At 41.9% G+C, this 15827-nt stretch overlaps 1 protein-coding gene across 1 annotated transcript in view; it reads left to right on the forward strand.

Moving 5' to 3' along the window:
- Positions 1-15827, forward strand: part of znf536 (zinc finger protein 536) — a gene marked incomplete at both ends in the record, with an annotated part of 127807 nt that overhangs the window by 98926 nt on the left and 13054 nt on the right. Inside the window, one exon of the mRNA XM_079496287.1 lies at positions 10545-10558. Coding sequence (XP_079352413.1) covers positions 10545-10558 — 14 coding nt within the window. The remainder of the gene's footprint in view (positions 1-10544; positions 10559-15827) is intronic.

Here is a 15827-nt window from a genome sequence, read left to right on the forward strand (position 1 = left end):
GGTCAGATGTACTGTAGACCTAGAGTTGAGGTCAGATGTACTGTATAGGCCTAGAGTTGAGGTCAGATGTACTGTAGGCCTAGAGTTGAGGTCAGATGTACTGTAGACCTAGAGTTGAGGTCAGATGTACTGTAGACCTAGAGTTGAGGTCAGATGTACTGTAGACCTAGAGTTGAGGTCAGATGTACTGTAGACCTAGAGTTGAGGTCAGATGTACTGTAGGCCTAGAGTTGAGGTCAGATGTACTGTAGACCTAGAGTTGAGGTCAGATGTACTGTAGACCTAGAGTTGAGGTCAGATGTACTGTAGACCTAGAGTTGAGGTCAGATGTACTGTAGGCCTAGAGTTGAGGTCAGATGTACTGTAGACCTAGAGTTGAGGTCAGATGTACTGTAGACCTAGAGTTGAGGTCAGATGTACTGTAGGCCTAGAGTTGAGGTCAGATGTACTGTAGGCCTAGAGTTGAGGTCAGATGTACTGTAGGCCTAGAGTTGAGGTCAGATGTACTGTAGACCTAGAGTTGAGGTCAGATGTACTGTAGGCCTAGAGTTGAGGTCAGATGTACTGTAGGCCTAGAGTTGAGGTCAGATGTACTGTAGACCTAGAGTTGAGGTCAGATGTACTGTAGGGCTAGAGTTGAGGTCAGATGTACTGTAGACCTAGAGTTGAGGTCAGATGTACTGTAGGCCTAGAGTTGAGGTCAGATGTACTGTAGGGCTAGAGTTGAGGTCAGATGTACTGTAGGCCTAGAGTTGAGGTCAGATGTACTGTAGGCCTAGAGTTGAGGTCAACTGTACTGTAGGCCTAGAGTTGCTGGCCGGCTCCATATATGGAGATCTAGGTGTCAGGTGACGATCCAGCCTTCTCCATGTATGGCTATCCAGTTTGATGAGGTCAGTGTTGTGATCTTCATATATGGAGACGGCCATATATGGAGCAGGGGTGATAGACTGACAGCCATATATGGAGCAGGGGTGATAGACTGACAGCCATATATGGAGCAGGGGTGATGGACTTACAGCCATATATGGAGCAGGGGTGAATCACCCCTGCTCCGTCACGCCTCCATATATGGCTATCAGTCCATCACCCCGGGTGATGGACTGACAGCCATATATGGAGGCGTGACAGATGGACAGACGGACGGACGGACGGACGGACGGACGGACGGACGGACGGACGGACTGACAGGTTTTGAAGGTTGTCATAGTAATAATCTGCGACCTACGGTCGCAATAAAAGCCTATAAATGTCATAACGAAATTAGGGACACCAGGTTGAAACTAAGCGGTTACGGTAAGTCTTTCTGTGGATTAAGTATCAAATATTTAACCAATGAAACATATTAACTAGAGCCGGTGTGACTAAATAATAACTACGCTCAGTGTTGCCAGATGTTTGAAATGTTTAATTATCGCTTCAAATTGTCATATTTATTTTGAAAGGAAACTATCATACACAGCCAACAAAGAGAAATCACACGTGCACCGTATGTCATTTCCCCCCAAAATGCGTATTTAGCGTAAGAAACAACCTTGTTTGAGACTCCTACGTGACAAAATGCATCACATACTGTATGCTGTGTGGAAGCAGGCTACTTCCTGGTCCTAAAACTGGACTGGAAAGATGTGACCAGTGTTTTTAATGCCTCCAAGTACAGATCTAGGGTCAGATTTACTGATTTCCTGACTTATTTTGAAAAGCCATGGGTAATTTAGTAAATTCACACACTTACAGTATATGGCAAAATTACTGTCCATTTGCGCATTTTGGGGATTATTGTATACATACATACATACATACATACATACATACATACATACAATACATACATACATACATACATACATACATACATACATACATACATACATACATACATACATACATACATACATATTTCCACCTCGAAAGTAGTTTTCTTCCAAGATGAGATATTTGTCCTAAAGACAACTGGCAACTTTTATTGCCAAACGATTGTCAGCACAGAGGTGGAGGAGTGTGCTGAAATATTTCACACAGTTTAATCGTGCACCAACTCACATCCAACAGCAGTTGAAAGTAAGGAAAAAAGGTTGTGTTACATAATAGAGCATTGTGGGGTAGGACAGGTTGACAAAATTATCTCCAAAGTTTAAATTGATTTACTAAAACAAAAATACATCGCAAGGATGCACCTGGGATGTACAGTATCCTCAGTCATCGGGGTTTCGGGTCTCCCAACATCATACCCCTCACTCAGGTGACCCAGCCGGGGTGATCATTCCCGACGTACAGTACATCCCAGTAGCTACCCTCGATCAGTCCCATTAGGGAAAAAACAGGGCCACACAATCCGTTCCTCCTGAACTACTCTGCTGGGATGGGGAGGTACTATTCTGGCGTGTGGAAGGACTAGGCTCTGTGGGTTGACTCCTGTACGGGCCACTCCTACGTCTCACCAGGTCCACTCCTGCTCTCACCGCAGGTCCAGCCCCTGTGCGTTGCACCAGACTCCCAGCACCAGGCAATGGTTCTGCAGGCTCCACCTTGCTGTTTCTGAACTAACTATGTTTTATATTCTAGTGGGTTCTAGATGATCAAGAGTAGCGTAATACAGATACAAATACACGGTTTTAAACTATGTTGAGAAACTTGAGACACTAGACAGGGCTAAAAGACAACGTGATAAATATAAATGTGAAATGTGTTGCTCACTGTCATGATGACTCCCATTCGTAACGACTAGTATGATGCAAATGCTTAAGGGAACGGAAAGATGAAAAAAAACATATCATGCATTAAGCCAGGTCTGAAGAGCCGTGCAAATGCAATGAGAGGAAAATGGAGAAATGGGATGAATGTGAAGTTGAAAGAAAAAAAACTCTGAATTTGAAATGTTGTCCCCAGGACGAGCGCTTTTTACTGTTAATGGAGAAATAGAGTGCGTGGCATATTTAATGGGTTTTATTTTTATTGTACGGCACTGAATAATTAACTGGGAAGCAGCGTGTCACATAGATTTATCTTTTAATTAAAATAGCGTGGTTCGCGCATATTTGAGTGGTAGTCCAAATAAACGCAATATCCAAATTTATGTTTTGTTTGTCTTCCTGTTAATTATCCAGAGATTGTTCTCTGTTCAGCCCTTCATATTCTCACATGCACTCACTCTCTTTCTCTATCTTTCTCCCTTATCATATCTCTCTCCCCTCCTATAGTAATAATAATCAGCCATGTTTTTATTAATTTATAATATAATCATGGAAACATGAATAAGGTGCATGCTGCATCTCATTCTTACAGAGTTTGAGGGATGTTGCTGGTTGACCAAATATGGGAACCCATTTGTTTAAAAAAAAAAAAAGGGGGGTGGCTGGGTATTTGTCTTTGTTTTTACAGAATCTGTCTTGTCTTGAGAGATTACTGGTTGACTGACACTCCCAGATGATGGAAATGAAAATCAGAACTCATTTCCAGTATCTGTTTTGCATCAATGCTGAGGAAAACTGGAAGCAGCTACAGTATGCTATCCTGCCTGTGGTCATGTAATAATCTCAACATGCATGCAGTAAAACAAACCTCGTGCACAAACACACAATCTAAATAAATGTCAAACACATTAAAGGGATACTTCACATCAACCATCAATGTGCACATGCAGCCAAGTGCTGGAGGTACCATGAGTGTGTGTGTGTGTGTGTGTGGGGGGGGGGGGGCTCTTGACTACAGCTGAAGGCATTTTTCGGTTAAAAGGTTCTGATATTCATTTAGCAGCAGAATCTGCACTATTCTGCAGCCAAGGGAATATCAAAACTCAACCAACAGTTTGCCATTTCCCAGTATTTCCCAGTATGAAGACTGATACTATGTATATGTTCTCTTATGCAGTCTAATCCACATTAGTACAGCTTAAGTACCGCTCCCTGAGTGAGGAAGTAGCCAATGTTATTTCCTGGCTTATAGATAATAAGTTATCTTTACACTCAGGGAAGACAGAATCAATTCTGTTTGGCTCAAAAATCAAATTAGGAAGAAGCACAGACTTCAAGATCAAAATAAATTCGGAATACATAGCAGCAAAATCATCAGTAAAATACCTGGGTTGTATTTTGGAGGGTAACTTAGACGGCCGAAGTATGGCCAGCAAGGTATCCGGACTGACAAAGTTTCTAGCTAGAACAGCAAGATACATGGATAGGGAGACAACATTAGTGGTGGCCAACTCCCTTATCCTGTGCCACTTTGATTTTGCATGTACATCGTGGTTCGAGGGCTTGATTAAGTCTTTTAAAACAAAGCTACAGTCAGCTCAAAATAGACTGATCAGGGTTATACTAGGGATGGAACCCAGAACCCATATAGGAAGGAACCAGTTCAGAGAGCTGAACTGGCTCCCAGTAGAATCCAAGGTTACAATGGCTAGATTAAACATGGTCCATAAAATTAAATACGGAGAGGTCCCAACAGTCTTAAGAACATGTTTCAGGCAGGTAAACGAGCAGAGCCAGTATTGCAGATGTGGTGCTACCTGCTTTTAAAAGTAAAGTGGGCAAAGGCTCATTCATTTATATAGGAGCCACACAGTGGAACAACCTGGAAACCAGTGTTAAACTGACATCCAAATTGAGGACATTTAAACAGAAGACTAAACAATGGCTACTGGAAAAGGTTCCCCTATAAAGGGTCATATTAGAGGGATGGATAGGGACGTACTTGTTGTGTTGTGTATGTAATGTATATGCACTGTTATGTATTTGTGATGTATTTTAAAGTATTGTTCCGTTCAGTGTGAGAGGACCTCAGTGGAAATAAGTCTTTGGACTTTACTGTGAAATCCTTGAATCGCTGATTATAATGTACTGCAATATAGAAATACTGTTGCAAAAAGTAAAAGTCCGGAATTCAAAATGTACTTGAGTTAAAGTACTAAAGTATTGCCATCAAAATCTACTGAAAGTACCAAAAATAAAAGTACACATTGCGCAGAATGTCCCATTTCAAGTTTTCAAATGTATAAACATCTTATAGCCGATCTATGAGCTCATAATGCGTCACATTGTAGATTTGCTATTTTGAAATGACTGAAATGTATATGGCTGAAGTGGTTAATATATGTTTTGTAATAATAATCAAAATCTACAATGTAACTATAGTAACTACTGTATAAAGTTTTCACATAAATGTAGTGAAGTAAAAGTACAATATTGGGGTGCACACGCAGATCCGACACACCCAATATCCGACATGCAGATGTAAGAAAGGCCATGGACAGTGCATACGCACACACACACACACACACACACACACACACACACACACACACACACACACACACACACACACACACACACACACACACACACACACACACATGCATACACAGTGGAAAGGCCCTGATTGCCCAGGACAGGTGTTTTGGGTGCTGATCACTCAGCTATTTGACTTTGAAGTTAACTGATCAAAGCCTAGCTCCTTAACAGGCTGTATGGCCCTATTGGTCAAATAGTAATTTAGGCCTGCACACTGCAATCAGAGTTAGTGATTCCAGCTTGATGTGCCACAGAGCTTCATTTTAGTTCAGTTTGGCCAACAGTAAGGACCTGTGCAGTGTGTGTCATTCCTGATATGTGAGTAGCATTATTCGTGGGTGTTTTGTGATTATTTGTTTAGTTAATTCAGTAGTGTGCTATTGTTGTTCGTTTGTGCTATATTTATGCTAGTGTTCCAGAACATGCTGGACATACATGTATGTTTTTGCACACAGAAGCTTGACAAACTTCCGCTCATGCTTCCGCTGTGCTTCGCAAGGAATCTCGGGAATATTGTGCCTTAAATTTTGACACACGCCCCAGAGCCAGAAGAGCGTCTACCTGTCGTGATTGAGAGCTGAGTGAATAGAGCGTCGCAGTCCCGCCTCCTGTCATGACGACGCCAGGCCCAGGAAATGAATCCCAATGCATTTTTCCCATAGACATTTCAAAAAGTATTTATTTAAAGACGGTTACGCCGCGGACAAAGCCAACTCCAGTCAGTGACAAATCATGACAATAAACACAATATTTACAACAATTACAAAGAAGAAAATCAACAAAAAAAGTGTTGTAACCTTGTCGTTTATTGTCACGACAAGAGTTGGCTTTGTCCGCGGCGTAACCGTCTTTAAATAAATACTTTCTGAAAAGTGTATGAGGAAAATGAACGGAGAAACATTTCCTGGGCCCTGGTAGGGGGCGGGACTGCGGCGCTCTATAGGCTGGACTCTGAACACACACACACACACACACACACACACACACACACACACACACACACACACACACACACACACACACACACAGTGGCTGCATGTTGCAGAAGACTTTTTGATTGATCTCGCTACAAGAACACACAAACGCACGCACGCACGCACACACACACACACACATACACATACACATACACATACACACACATTCTGTCACACACTCAGATTACCTTAGTCTGACCTCTCCTGACCCCTGTTTGGTGGACAGGAAATAGCTCAGGAAGCAGTTCAAAGCACGTCAGGGCCGAGGAGTCTTTGTAGGCAGATATGACTGATGTGCTCTGTAATGGTCACTGATGGAGATGTATGACCACATCCTCACATGTCAGAGTCATGTCTGTAACACGACTCTGGAAAGAAACTCAACTTATTACTGTATTATTATTTATTCATGTGTGTGTGTGTGTGTGTGCGCGTGCGTGCGTGCGTGTGTGCGTGCATGCGCACACATCTCTCCCTTGTCAGCACTGTTTTACTTAAACCAGCGATCCCCAGCCTCGATTGCATAGTGTTGTGAGTTTGCAGATTCGCAATTATTATTTTCACCAAAATGCTGGCCTATTATGACATCAATAACAGTGAAAATAGCCCTAAGATCTGTGCTTTTGTAGATCTGCTATTCCTTTTTACCTTTTGAATTAGGGTTTAAGTGGTTCATTCATAATGTACTTTTTCCCTTCCTAGAGGAGGAGTCAAATCAATATTTGTCTTTTAAATGTAATGCAGTGAAGTGTCAACAAATACTATGCTTACCTCATTGTCCCCATGCACCAACATCAGAAAAGAAGTTGGTCGACGTGCTTTTAAATTTAGTTAGTTCCCTTAGATCCATTAACTCCTTCAATATCTTTAAAAGTGTCTATCGTTACTCATCTTCAAACACCCTGCTCCTGTTTCTAAATGCCTCTGATTGTTCTCTCTGTCTCATATAAATCATGCTGCGAATTTACTGTAATTCAACACGCTGTCATTTAACTACTAAGGTGCATGTGCATGTTTGTACTCTGTGTATTCATTCAAGGATGTTGTTAATGCAGGATATCGCATTTGCATGTCTGTTATGGTTTTTGGCCTGTCTTTGGCTTCCGGTGTATGTTCATCATCTTTACATCTTTACATCATTACATGAATATATTGATTTATTGATACTATGTTGCGGGTGATTAGGTGGGGGTGGGAGTGGCTATAGTTTTAGGAGAGCTTTTTTGTTTGTTTTGTCCTTGTTTATGTATGCATGAATGTATTTGCTGTATGTTGTTTGACCCCCTCGAAAACGAGATGATACATCTCGAGGGGATATCCTTTTATCAATAAAGGTTCATATATACTACAATACTCGAGAAAAGTACAGATACTCAAGTACAGTATTCAAGTAAATGTACTTCATTTCATGCCCATCACTGCACCTCAAGTACAATTTTCACTCGGAAGGTGTGTGGAGTTAATGTCTGATTTACTATGGTCGCAGGTAATTACACATCCAACGCCTGGGACCACCCTCTGGTAGCAATCTGCGCTTGAAACCTGCAGACCGGTGTAATTTGGAGCCCTCAACCTCACAGATGAAAAGAACTAAACTAAGCTCAGTGATGTTGAAATTGATTCATTAAGTAACAGCACCCCAACGTACTGTATTTTGGAGGCCTGCAAGGCAATGCCAATAGAGACAAATTGAATGTGGGCGGCTATTGTTCATAGAATAAAAGCATTAGGAGTCATAAAACAAAACAAAAGAAACAGATGAAAACAGATGGCAGGAGAAAGATGTGTTGCTTTGTGTTACAGTCTGATGACTTCTACATTCAACCTGTTTTTTGTTTCTTGAAAAGTCCTTTTGCACACCACAAAGACGGAAATGTATAGTGTTTGGATGTGGGGAAAGTTATGTATGTGTGCACTTCAGTCTGTATGTTTGAGTGTTGTTTGGGAGCTCCTGACCGGAAACAATTTCCATCATTATGTACTGTAAGTACGTATTGTAAGTGTAACCTTGGGAACCGACGACACGTGTCCCATAGGCCAGTGTTCCTCAAAGTGGGTGCCGTGACTGCCGTCTGCTGTGGCACCCTACAGGGTGCCTCGACGCGTTCTTTTTCAGTCTACAGTACACCCAATTCTCTTCACCAAATATATTTTTGGATAAAGATGGAGTGCCGTGATGATCAGCAGGTAATATTATTATACAAGTAGGAAGATTCTTTTCTCCAAAAACAGTATTACAATTTGTTAAAATGACGTTTTTATGTGGACACACCCACCAGTTCACTATATGCCTTGTTTGCCCGGTGGGTGGTGATCATTGGCACTGGTGACCTAAACTGAAGCCACACCCACAGATGTTGTTGTATGATAAAGGGGGAGGAATTAGGGGAGGGGATGATATTGTGATGTCACTATATCACTTTAATTGGCACGTTTGGCTGTCAGGATTTCAGTCTCCAGGAAGAAACCCTAAATACAAAGGCAATACAATCAAGACATCATTGCACATAACAACCACACCAAGGGGTGTAATGAAGTACTGTCACCTCATAAACACATGAAAAACTGGAAGAAAGAAAAAATCACGGCAATCCATCTTTAATGCTTCCCCGAGAATAGGGATGCTGGGGTTTAAGTAGTTTAACAGTAATTTTCAATCTGTCCTAATGGAAACAAATATTCTCCCCAGTATTCCTTGTGACATACTGTATCTTTTGGGGAAAGATTTACATATCTATTATGTTAATGGTGCTATAAATAACAATGATGCTCCCGTGGATGAAAAGGTTATTTACAGGGGTGTCCTGGGCCAAAATAAGTTTGAGAACCACTGCCATAGGAGGCTATCTCCTGTTTCCTTAGTGTGAGGCTTGATGTATAACACCTCCTGGAACCGATGCTCATACTGCATGTCACAGGGACTTAACCCCAATCCAACTCTCTGTGTGCCAACTAAACGAGGAGGAATTGGGTCCCATTTGTATTTGTCTTTGGTATGACTCATATCAGGCAGGGATTGAATCCCTGACCTCCCAATCTCAGAGCAGGGCACCGCCAACCAAAAGGCCAGTGAGCTGGTGCTGTCACTGTGTGATGGTCCTGGACAATAACGTTTGAATCTTCAATCGTGACTCACTATGTCATGGCTAGAATGACAAGCATACACATGAAAAGTGTGAAATGCATCTGAAATGATGTGGGGGAAAAAAAGTTAAATCTGTCCAGAGTGCGCTAGCTGTCACAGCATGTTGCTAAACCAAACCTCGATCAGATCTTACCTTAACACATTTCGTGCCATACACATGTATTTACGTACTATCAAATCCCACGCTTGTGTGCCATAGTCATATCGTTATAAAAAGGTCTCTCTAATTAACTTTTACGCTGCATTGTGATTACAATATTAATGTTTCTGAAGAAAAATAGCTATATCATGCAGCTCACGCTATTAGCTATTTTGCTTCCAGCTTTTTAGCTAACTAAAAACGTAAGTGCTTCAGGGTAAACGCTCACTGCAGGCCATACGGTGGTTTTAATTCACACAGTCAAGTCCTGAGGTAAAAGTTTTACACTCGCACAGTCAAATTAACACTCTGTTTTACGGTATACCCACGTCATTTCTTTCTCTTTCCGTCACACATTAATTTCTTCATTTCTTCCTCTGTTCCATCCCTTCCTTTCCATCTCTCTCATTTCTGTCCTTCCTCTCCTTCCCTGTCTGTTCCCCTTCAATTCTTCCATCATCATTCCTCACATCTTTCACTATTTCTGCCTTGTTGTAGCTCTAAGTGGCGTGTGAAGAGTTAATATTGAGACGTATACGAGTTATCCGCTCTGTGTTGCCTCCAGATATCCATTAAAAGGCACCGCCACTGCTCTCTATCACAGCTCAGACACCAGATGTTGCTTGCATCTCCACTCATTGCAGATGTAATGGGCCTGAATGCTGCAGTTTGTGACTCCGTTGGCATCCATCCTGTGCACTGCAGCACTGGAGAGAGAGAGAGAGAGAGGGAGAGAGAGAGAGAGAGAAACAGAGAGAGAGAGAGAGAGAGAGAGAGAGAGAGAGAGAGAAACAGAGAGAGAGAGAGAGAGAGAGAGCTATAATTATCCTCCATTACTTCCAACTCGTTTTATTTCCCCCAGCAGCCGAGCAGATTCCTGTAGAAATGACAGCCATCAAAGGGAAGATGGCCACTCTGTCTCAGAGACTGAGTTAGATCCACACCACAGGCGTGTCGATGTGTGCTTGTCGTGACGGTGTGTGGTTGTGTAGTTGTGTTTTCCGGTGTGAGTGCGTATTTGTGGGTTTTACACAAAAGGCACACAATCCTCAAACAATAAATGCACATCGTGTCTGTCTAAATGTCAATATGAGACGTATGACTTGTAGTGTCTAACTGTCTATCTACAGTATAAGCATCCTTGGGTTTAAAAGTAATTGGATTTCCTTTCTCATTAAACAGAAGTGAATCCCGGATTAAAGCTTACAATCCTTTAATGAACAACTAAGCACACATCAGCAGTGATGGTAAGATATCTGAGGAAAGAACTTTTGCACCAAACGGCAAGGCAAAAAGTGAAATAAGACTCGTTGAGTGAGCGCACCGACATATTGAAGCGACGGCTGCTGGAGAACGCGTCGGCAATGCACCCGCTGGTGAAGTGGAAATGTATTGTGAGCTTATACTGTAGATCGGCTATTTTTGTCAAATGAGTACTATAGAGGAATAACCGTCTAAGTCCAAAATTTATTCTGACCCCTCCACGAAAAGGCCTAGTTGTCCTGACCCCTTATCCATCATTTATACAGTATGGATATTTAGTGTTGACTGTTATTCGTCTATAGTAATGTCCAGCTGTTATGCCCAGAATTGGGACGCTAAAGGCCATACTCCAGTTTTAGGTGATAAGGTGACCACCGAAACAGTGGTTACTGGTTAGTAAAAGCAGAGAGATGTGTTCGGGTGAGCGGTGAGTCACTTATCAACGCGGCGTGGCGTCATGTTGTAGTTTTCCCAAGTGGTCACCTTATACCATATCACAATTGATAGGTCTTTATGGGTTCACATTCCTAGAATCTTCTCAAATATTTACAGTAAGGTTACAGGATGGCATCCTGGTCTTGTCTTTCTGACCCTGGGGAAAACAATAAAATCAAGAGTGTTCATGTATCCATTTGTAAATCAGAGTGTGAAAGTGTAACCAAATGGACCCTTTACAGGTTATTTTTGTTACATTATTTTGTACACAGTTAGATTTGCATTAAGCATGCATAAGCCATAAAAAAGGACACAAAAATCCCCCATTTATTTCAAGGACCCCCATAACTGTATAGTGTACAAATGGAACCAACATTTTCAAAAAAAATTGTACACTCTCAGGGTTATGGGGGTCCTTGAAATAAAACAAACAAAGTTTGAGAACCAGCTAGGTTAAGTTGGCACGCAGGATTTTTACTGTGTAAGAGTGAGTTATGTGTTTGTCATGCTCAGCATCATACACGGTTGTCGACAAATAAATCTCATCTGTGGGCCGTTGTTATTTCACGTCACACTTGATCTTGGAGGATGTGGTCAGAGCCAATCATAATCATAATTATAGATACAGTGCGGCCGGGGGGACGTTTTAAAAATGGTGCCGAGGTGACCGGCGCTCATTATTTATTTTTATAGGGGTCTCCTCCGCATGAGCAACAAATCTGATTTATTTCACCGTGCTTTTAAGGGTGCAAGACCCCGACATTCAGAAATGAAGCGGAACGCTGCTAAGAATTTCAAATGCACATTTAATACATCCTCCCCCTGTATTGACGTTCAGGTAAGAATCTGTCTGTTTTATTTCTGGCAGTTCTATAGCCGCTGCATTTAGTGTGTGTGTGTGTGTGTGTGTGTGTGTGTGTGCGCGTGCGTGCGTGCGTGTGTGCGTGCGTGCGTGCGTGCGTGCGACTGTGTGTGTGTGTGTGTGTGTGACTGTGTGTGTGTGTGTGTGTTTGTGTGAGGTAACATTTATTTCCCATCATCATCTGTTGAGAAGAGAGTGAGGGGATGTATGTGTGACTGTGTGTGTGTGTGTGTGTGGGGGGGGGGGGAGTGTAATGGTAATCATTTTTTTGCGAGTGCGCCTTGGGTCTGAAGTGGCTGTTGCAGAGGACTTTTAGATTGATCTCGCAACAAGAACACACGCACACACACACACACACACACACACACACACACACACACACACACACACACACACACAGTGTGCCCTGAAGATGATATGCTGTATGGATTGCATCCACCTCCCTCCGCTTGCTCTCCCTCCATTTCAACATTTGATTAATGATCCAAATATGCGAATAAAAATATCAAAACAACTCGTCAAACACAGGGAGCCCAGATGAACCAGCTTAAGGATAAAACTACATGACTAATGAGCACTGAACTGAACTGTTTTTTTCTTTTTTTCTTTTCTCTTTTCGTACCATTCTTTTCTTTTTTGGCCTTATTTCTAATTCCAATCTCTCCTTAACTTTTAATTTATTTGTTTACCTATTTCTGACAAGTAGCATTAGGCCCCGTCCACACATAGTACCTCTGTTTTCCCCGCTTGCAGACCGCCATTGTAAGAAAAGGCTAATGTTAGCATTTGCTCACGCTAGCTATCTTTCTCGAGAAACGTTTATATTTCAATCGCGATGCGATGAAAAATCTGAAATCAGATCCGAACCTCGGATGTCTGATCAGAGCAATGGACAGCAATCGTAGTTTTCGAGAAAAGAGCCAGAGAAAATCCTAATTATATAACAGTAGTCATACTGTATGTTCACAGTATGTTCCGTGCAAGCGGGGGTGAGCAAGACGTTGCATAGCAACCAGCTCAGGGCTAAAAGTTGTTTTTTAACAGTGCCGAAGATCCATATAAAGCTTATACGTCAATATCAGACAACAGATGGCTATTAAAAAACGTATACGTCAACAGCAGACAATGTGTTAAAAAATCTGGCCACAGTGTAGATTTTTAAAAACTCAGTTCATGCATCCCTGTGTGGACAAGACAAAAACAGGTTTGGCTAGCTATTATTTAGTATAGCCTACTTGTACTTTTGATTCTTCAAAACAGTACATTTTAGCACCAGATGCTTAATATATACTTAATAAACCACTGTTTATTTGTTATTATAAAACTGCTTTTAATATTTAATATCATATTGTCTATGTCCCTCAAAGTTATTTCTAATGGTTTGAGCCTCAATCACCACTCTGATATAACCAGTCCTTTCTTTCTGGACTTTGAAAGCAGTTTTAGCTGCAGTACCACAATGTCCTGAGGTGGTGGGGGTGCTGATATGCAGATTATTTAATATTTTAGTCATTATAATACTGATGCTAGATAAAACCAGGCTTGTTTCCATTCCATGCCAGCTTGGAAAATCAACAATGGTGGACATTTTAAACAAAGTGAAAATGCAAATTTGGAACTGAAGACTGAAGAAAAGGAGGAATTATACAAAGTAGGGTGACATTGATGACATCACAATGAGGACAAAATCAGTTGAGCTGTTCATGAGAGCAATTTCCATTAAAGCACCCATATGATATGAAAGCCTGATTGTTCAAAATTGGTTATTTGTGGGGATGGAAAACACATATGGGAGCCCCAAAAACACACACAAGAAATTGAAAAAGTTAATTTTGATATAGGTCCTTTAAAAGTTTTTTTTAAATTACGCTGTATAAGGATGTGATGTGACGCATTGTGAGTCTGTAGATGAGATATTTTCAAATAGCCAATGTACATACTGTACGGTTAGGGTTAAAGTGGTTACAACTGATTTGATTCTGGACAAATTTAGCTGGGGACCCCGTGGAAAACCTTGGTAGAGTATGTATGGGTGTCCACTCGTTTGTGTGCATGCTCATATTTGTGCATGGGTTGTATTATATTGCATATTTGGTTTGCAGTATTTGGTTGCAGGAATAACCTATTCACCGGGAATACAAGCACATTACGTTACATACGTTTATGTATTAAGTGCGTGCAGTTAGATTGTGCATGTCTGTGCATGCATGTAGGTGCATGGGTGCGTGCATGCAAGTGCGTGCGGGGTGCTTATGTGACACCGAGTAATGCGGCGGGTGAATCCACCGCGGTGGCCCTATCAGCTCTCCGTGACAGAGCAGACCACTAATTGACATTTTCATTAACAGCAAATTTATGTCCCTATTTCTGTCTGCGATAATGACCATTTCCCCCTAGCAAGGCTATGGGCCCTGCTAATGGACATGAAATAAAGGCGGAAACATGTTTAATTGTGGCGGGGGGGAAAAAGGAGGCCATAACAGCTCTGTCTCTCCAACACAAAGAGAGAGAGAGGGGGGGTATAGGTGGAGTTGGCTCATCGTGGAGGAATGGTGAACTGAGAGAGAGAGGGGGGGTATAGGTGGAGTTGGCTCATCGTGAAGGAATGGTGAACTGAGAGAGAGAGGGGGGGTATAGGTGGAGTTGGCTCATCGTGAAGGAATGGTGAACTGAGAGAGAGAGGGGGGGTATAGGTGGAGTTGGCTCATCGTGGAGGAATGGTGAACTGAGAGAGAGAGGGGGGGTATAGGTGGAGTTGGCTCATCGTGGAGGAATGGTGAACTGAAGTGATATTTGTCAATTATCACTGCATGGCACCAGTTATCCTATTTACTATTGTTGCTTCAAACATGGTACAGAATAGAGATTCATCAGGTTCTGCCTTCCCATCAACAGCAACGTATACTTCTCCATTACGTCATGCAGGTCATTATTTTACTGCAAGGTCCTACAATCAAAGGTCCCTCTAAGTACTGGACAGAATGTTGCCAAGCTTTTATAACTTATTATTAACGGTTAAAACAGAGACAGGGCTCTTATAATGCACTCATTTTGTCCATTTATTCTCCCATTTCTGGCAGTAAAATGTTTAATTGGACCAATGTTCCTAGCGCGTTAGGTGTTGCTTCCATCAATCCATATTATTTCGCTAACGTCAACAAGCTTTCTCTCACCGTGCTTATTAGACTGAGCATAACTTCATCTGTCTTGGTAATTGCACTGATGGAGAAGCAGGAAAGCCCCCTGTTAATTCATGGCTGGCAAAAACAACACACTCACACCAATACAATTGTTTTGTTTTCAAAACAATGACTCAACTTCCAGTTGACCAGTTCTGCCACCAGAACAGAACTCACAAATAAGACTGAAGTCAGCTGATTGTTGCGACCGAAGGTCACAGTTAACTATGAAATTGCGCATTTCCCGTCAGTGTGTGTGTCACACCTCCATATATGGTCACAGCTCATGACATCACACCTCCATATATGGTCACGCCTTGTGACATCACACCTCCATTTATGGTCACGCCACCATATATGGCCATCTCCATATACTGTATGAAGATCATGACACTGACCTCATCCAACCCTGGATAACCAATAACCATACTGTACATGGAAAAGACTGGATCATAGATCTGCATATATGGAGCAACTCTATATCTGACCTCACACCCTTAGATCTCCATATATGGAGTTGACCTGTTTTGACATTC

This window comes from Electrona antarctica, assembly GCF_951216825.1.
Source record: "Electrona antarctica genome assembly, chromosome: 3".
In the NCBI taxonomy this organism is placed as follows: Eukaryota; Metazoa; Chordata; class Actinopteri; order Myctophiformes; family Myctophidae; genus Electrona; species Electrona antarctica.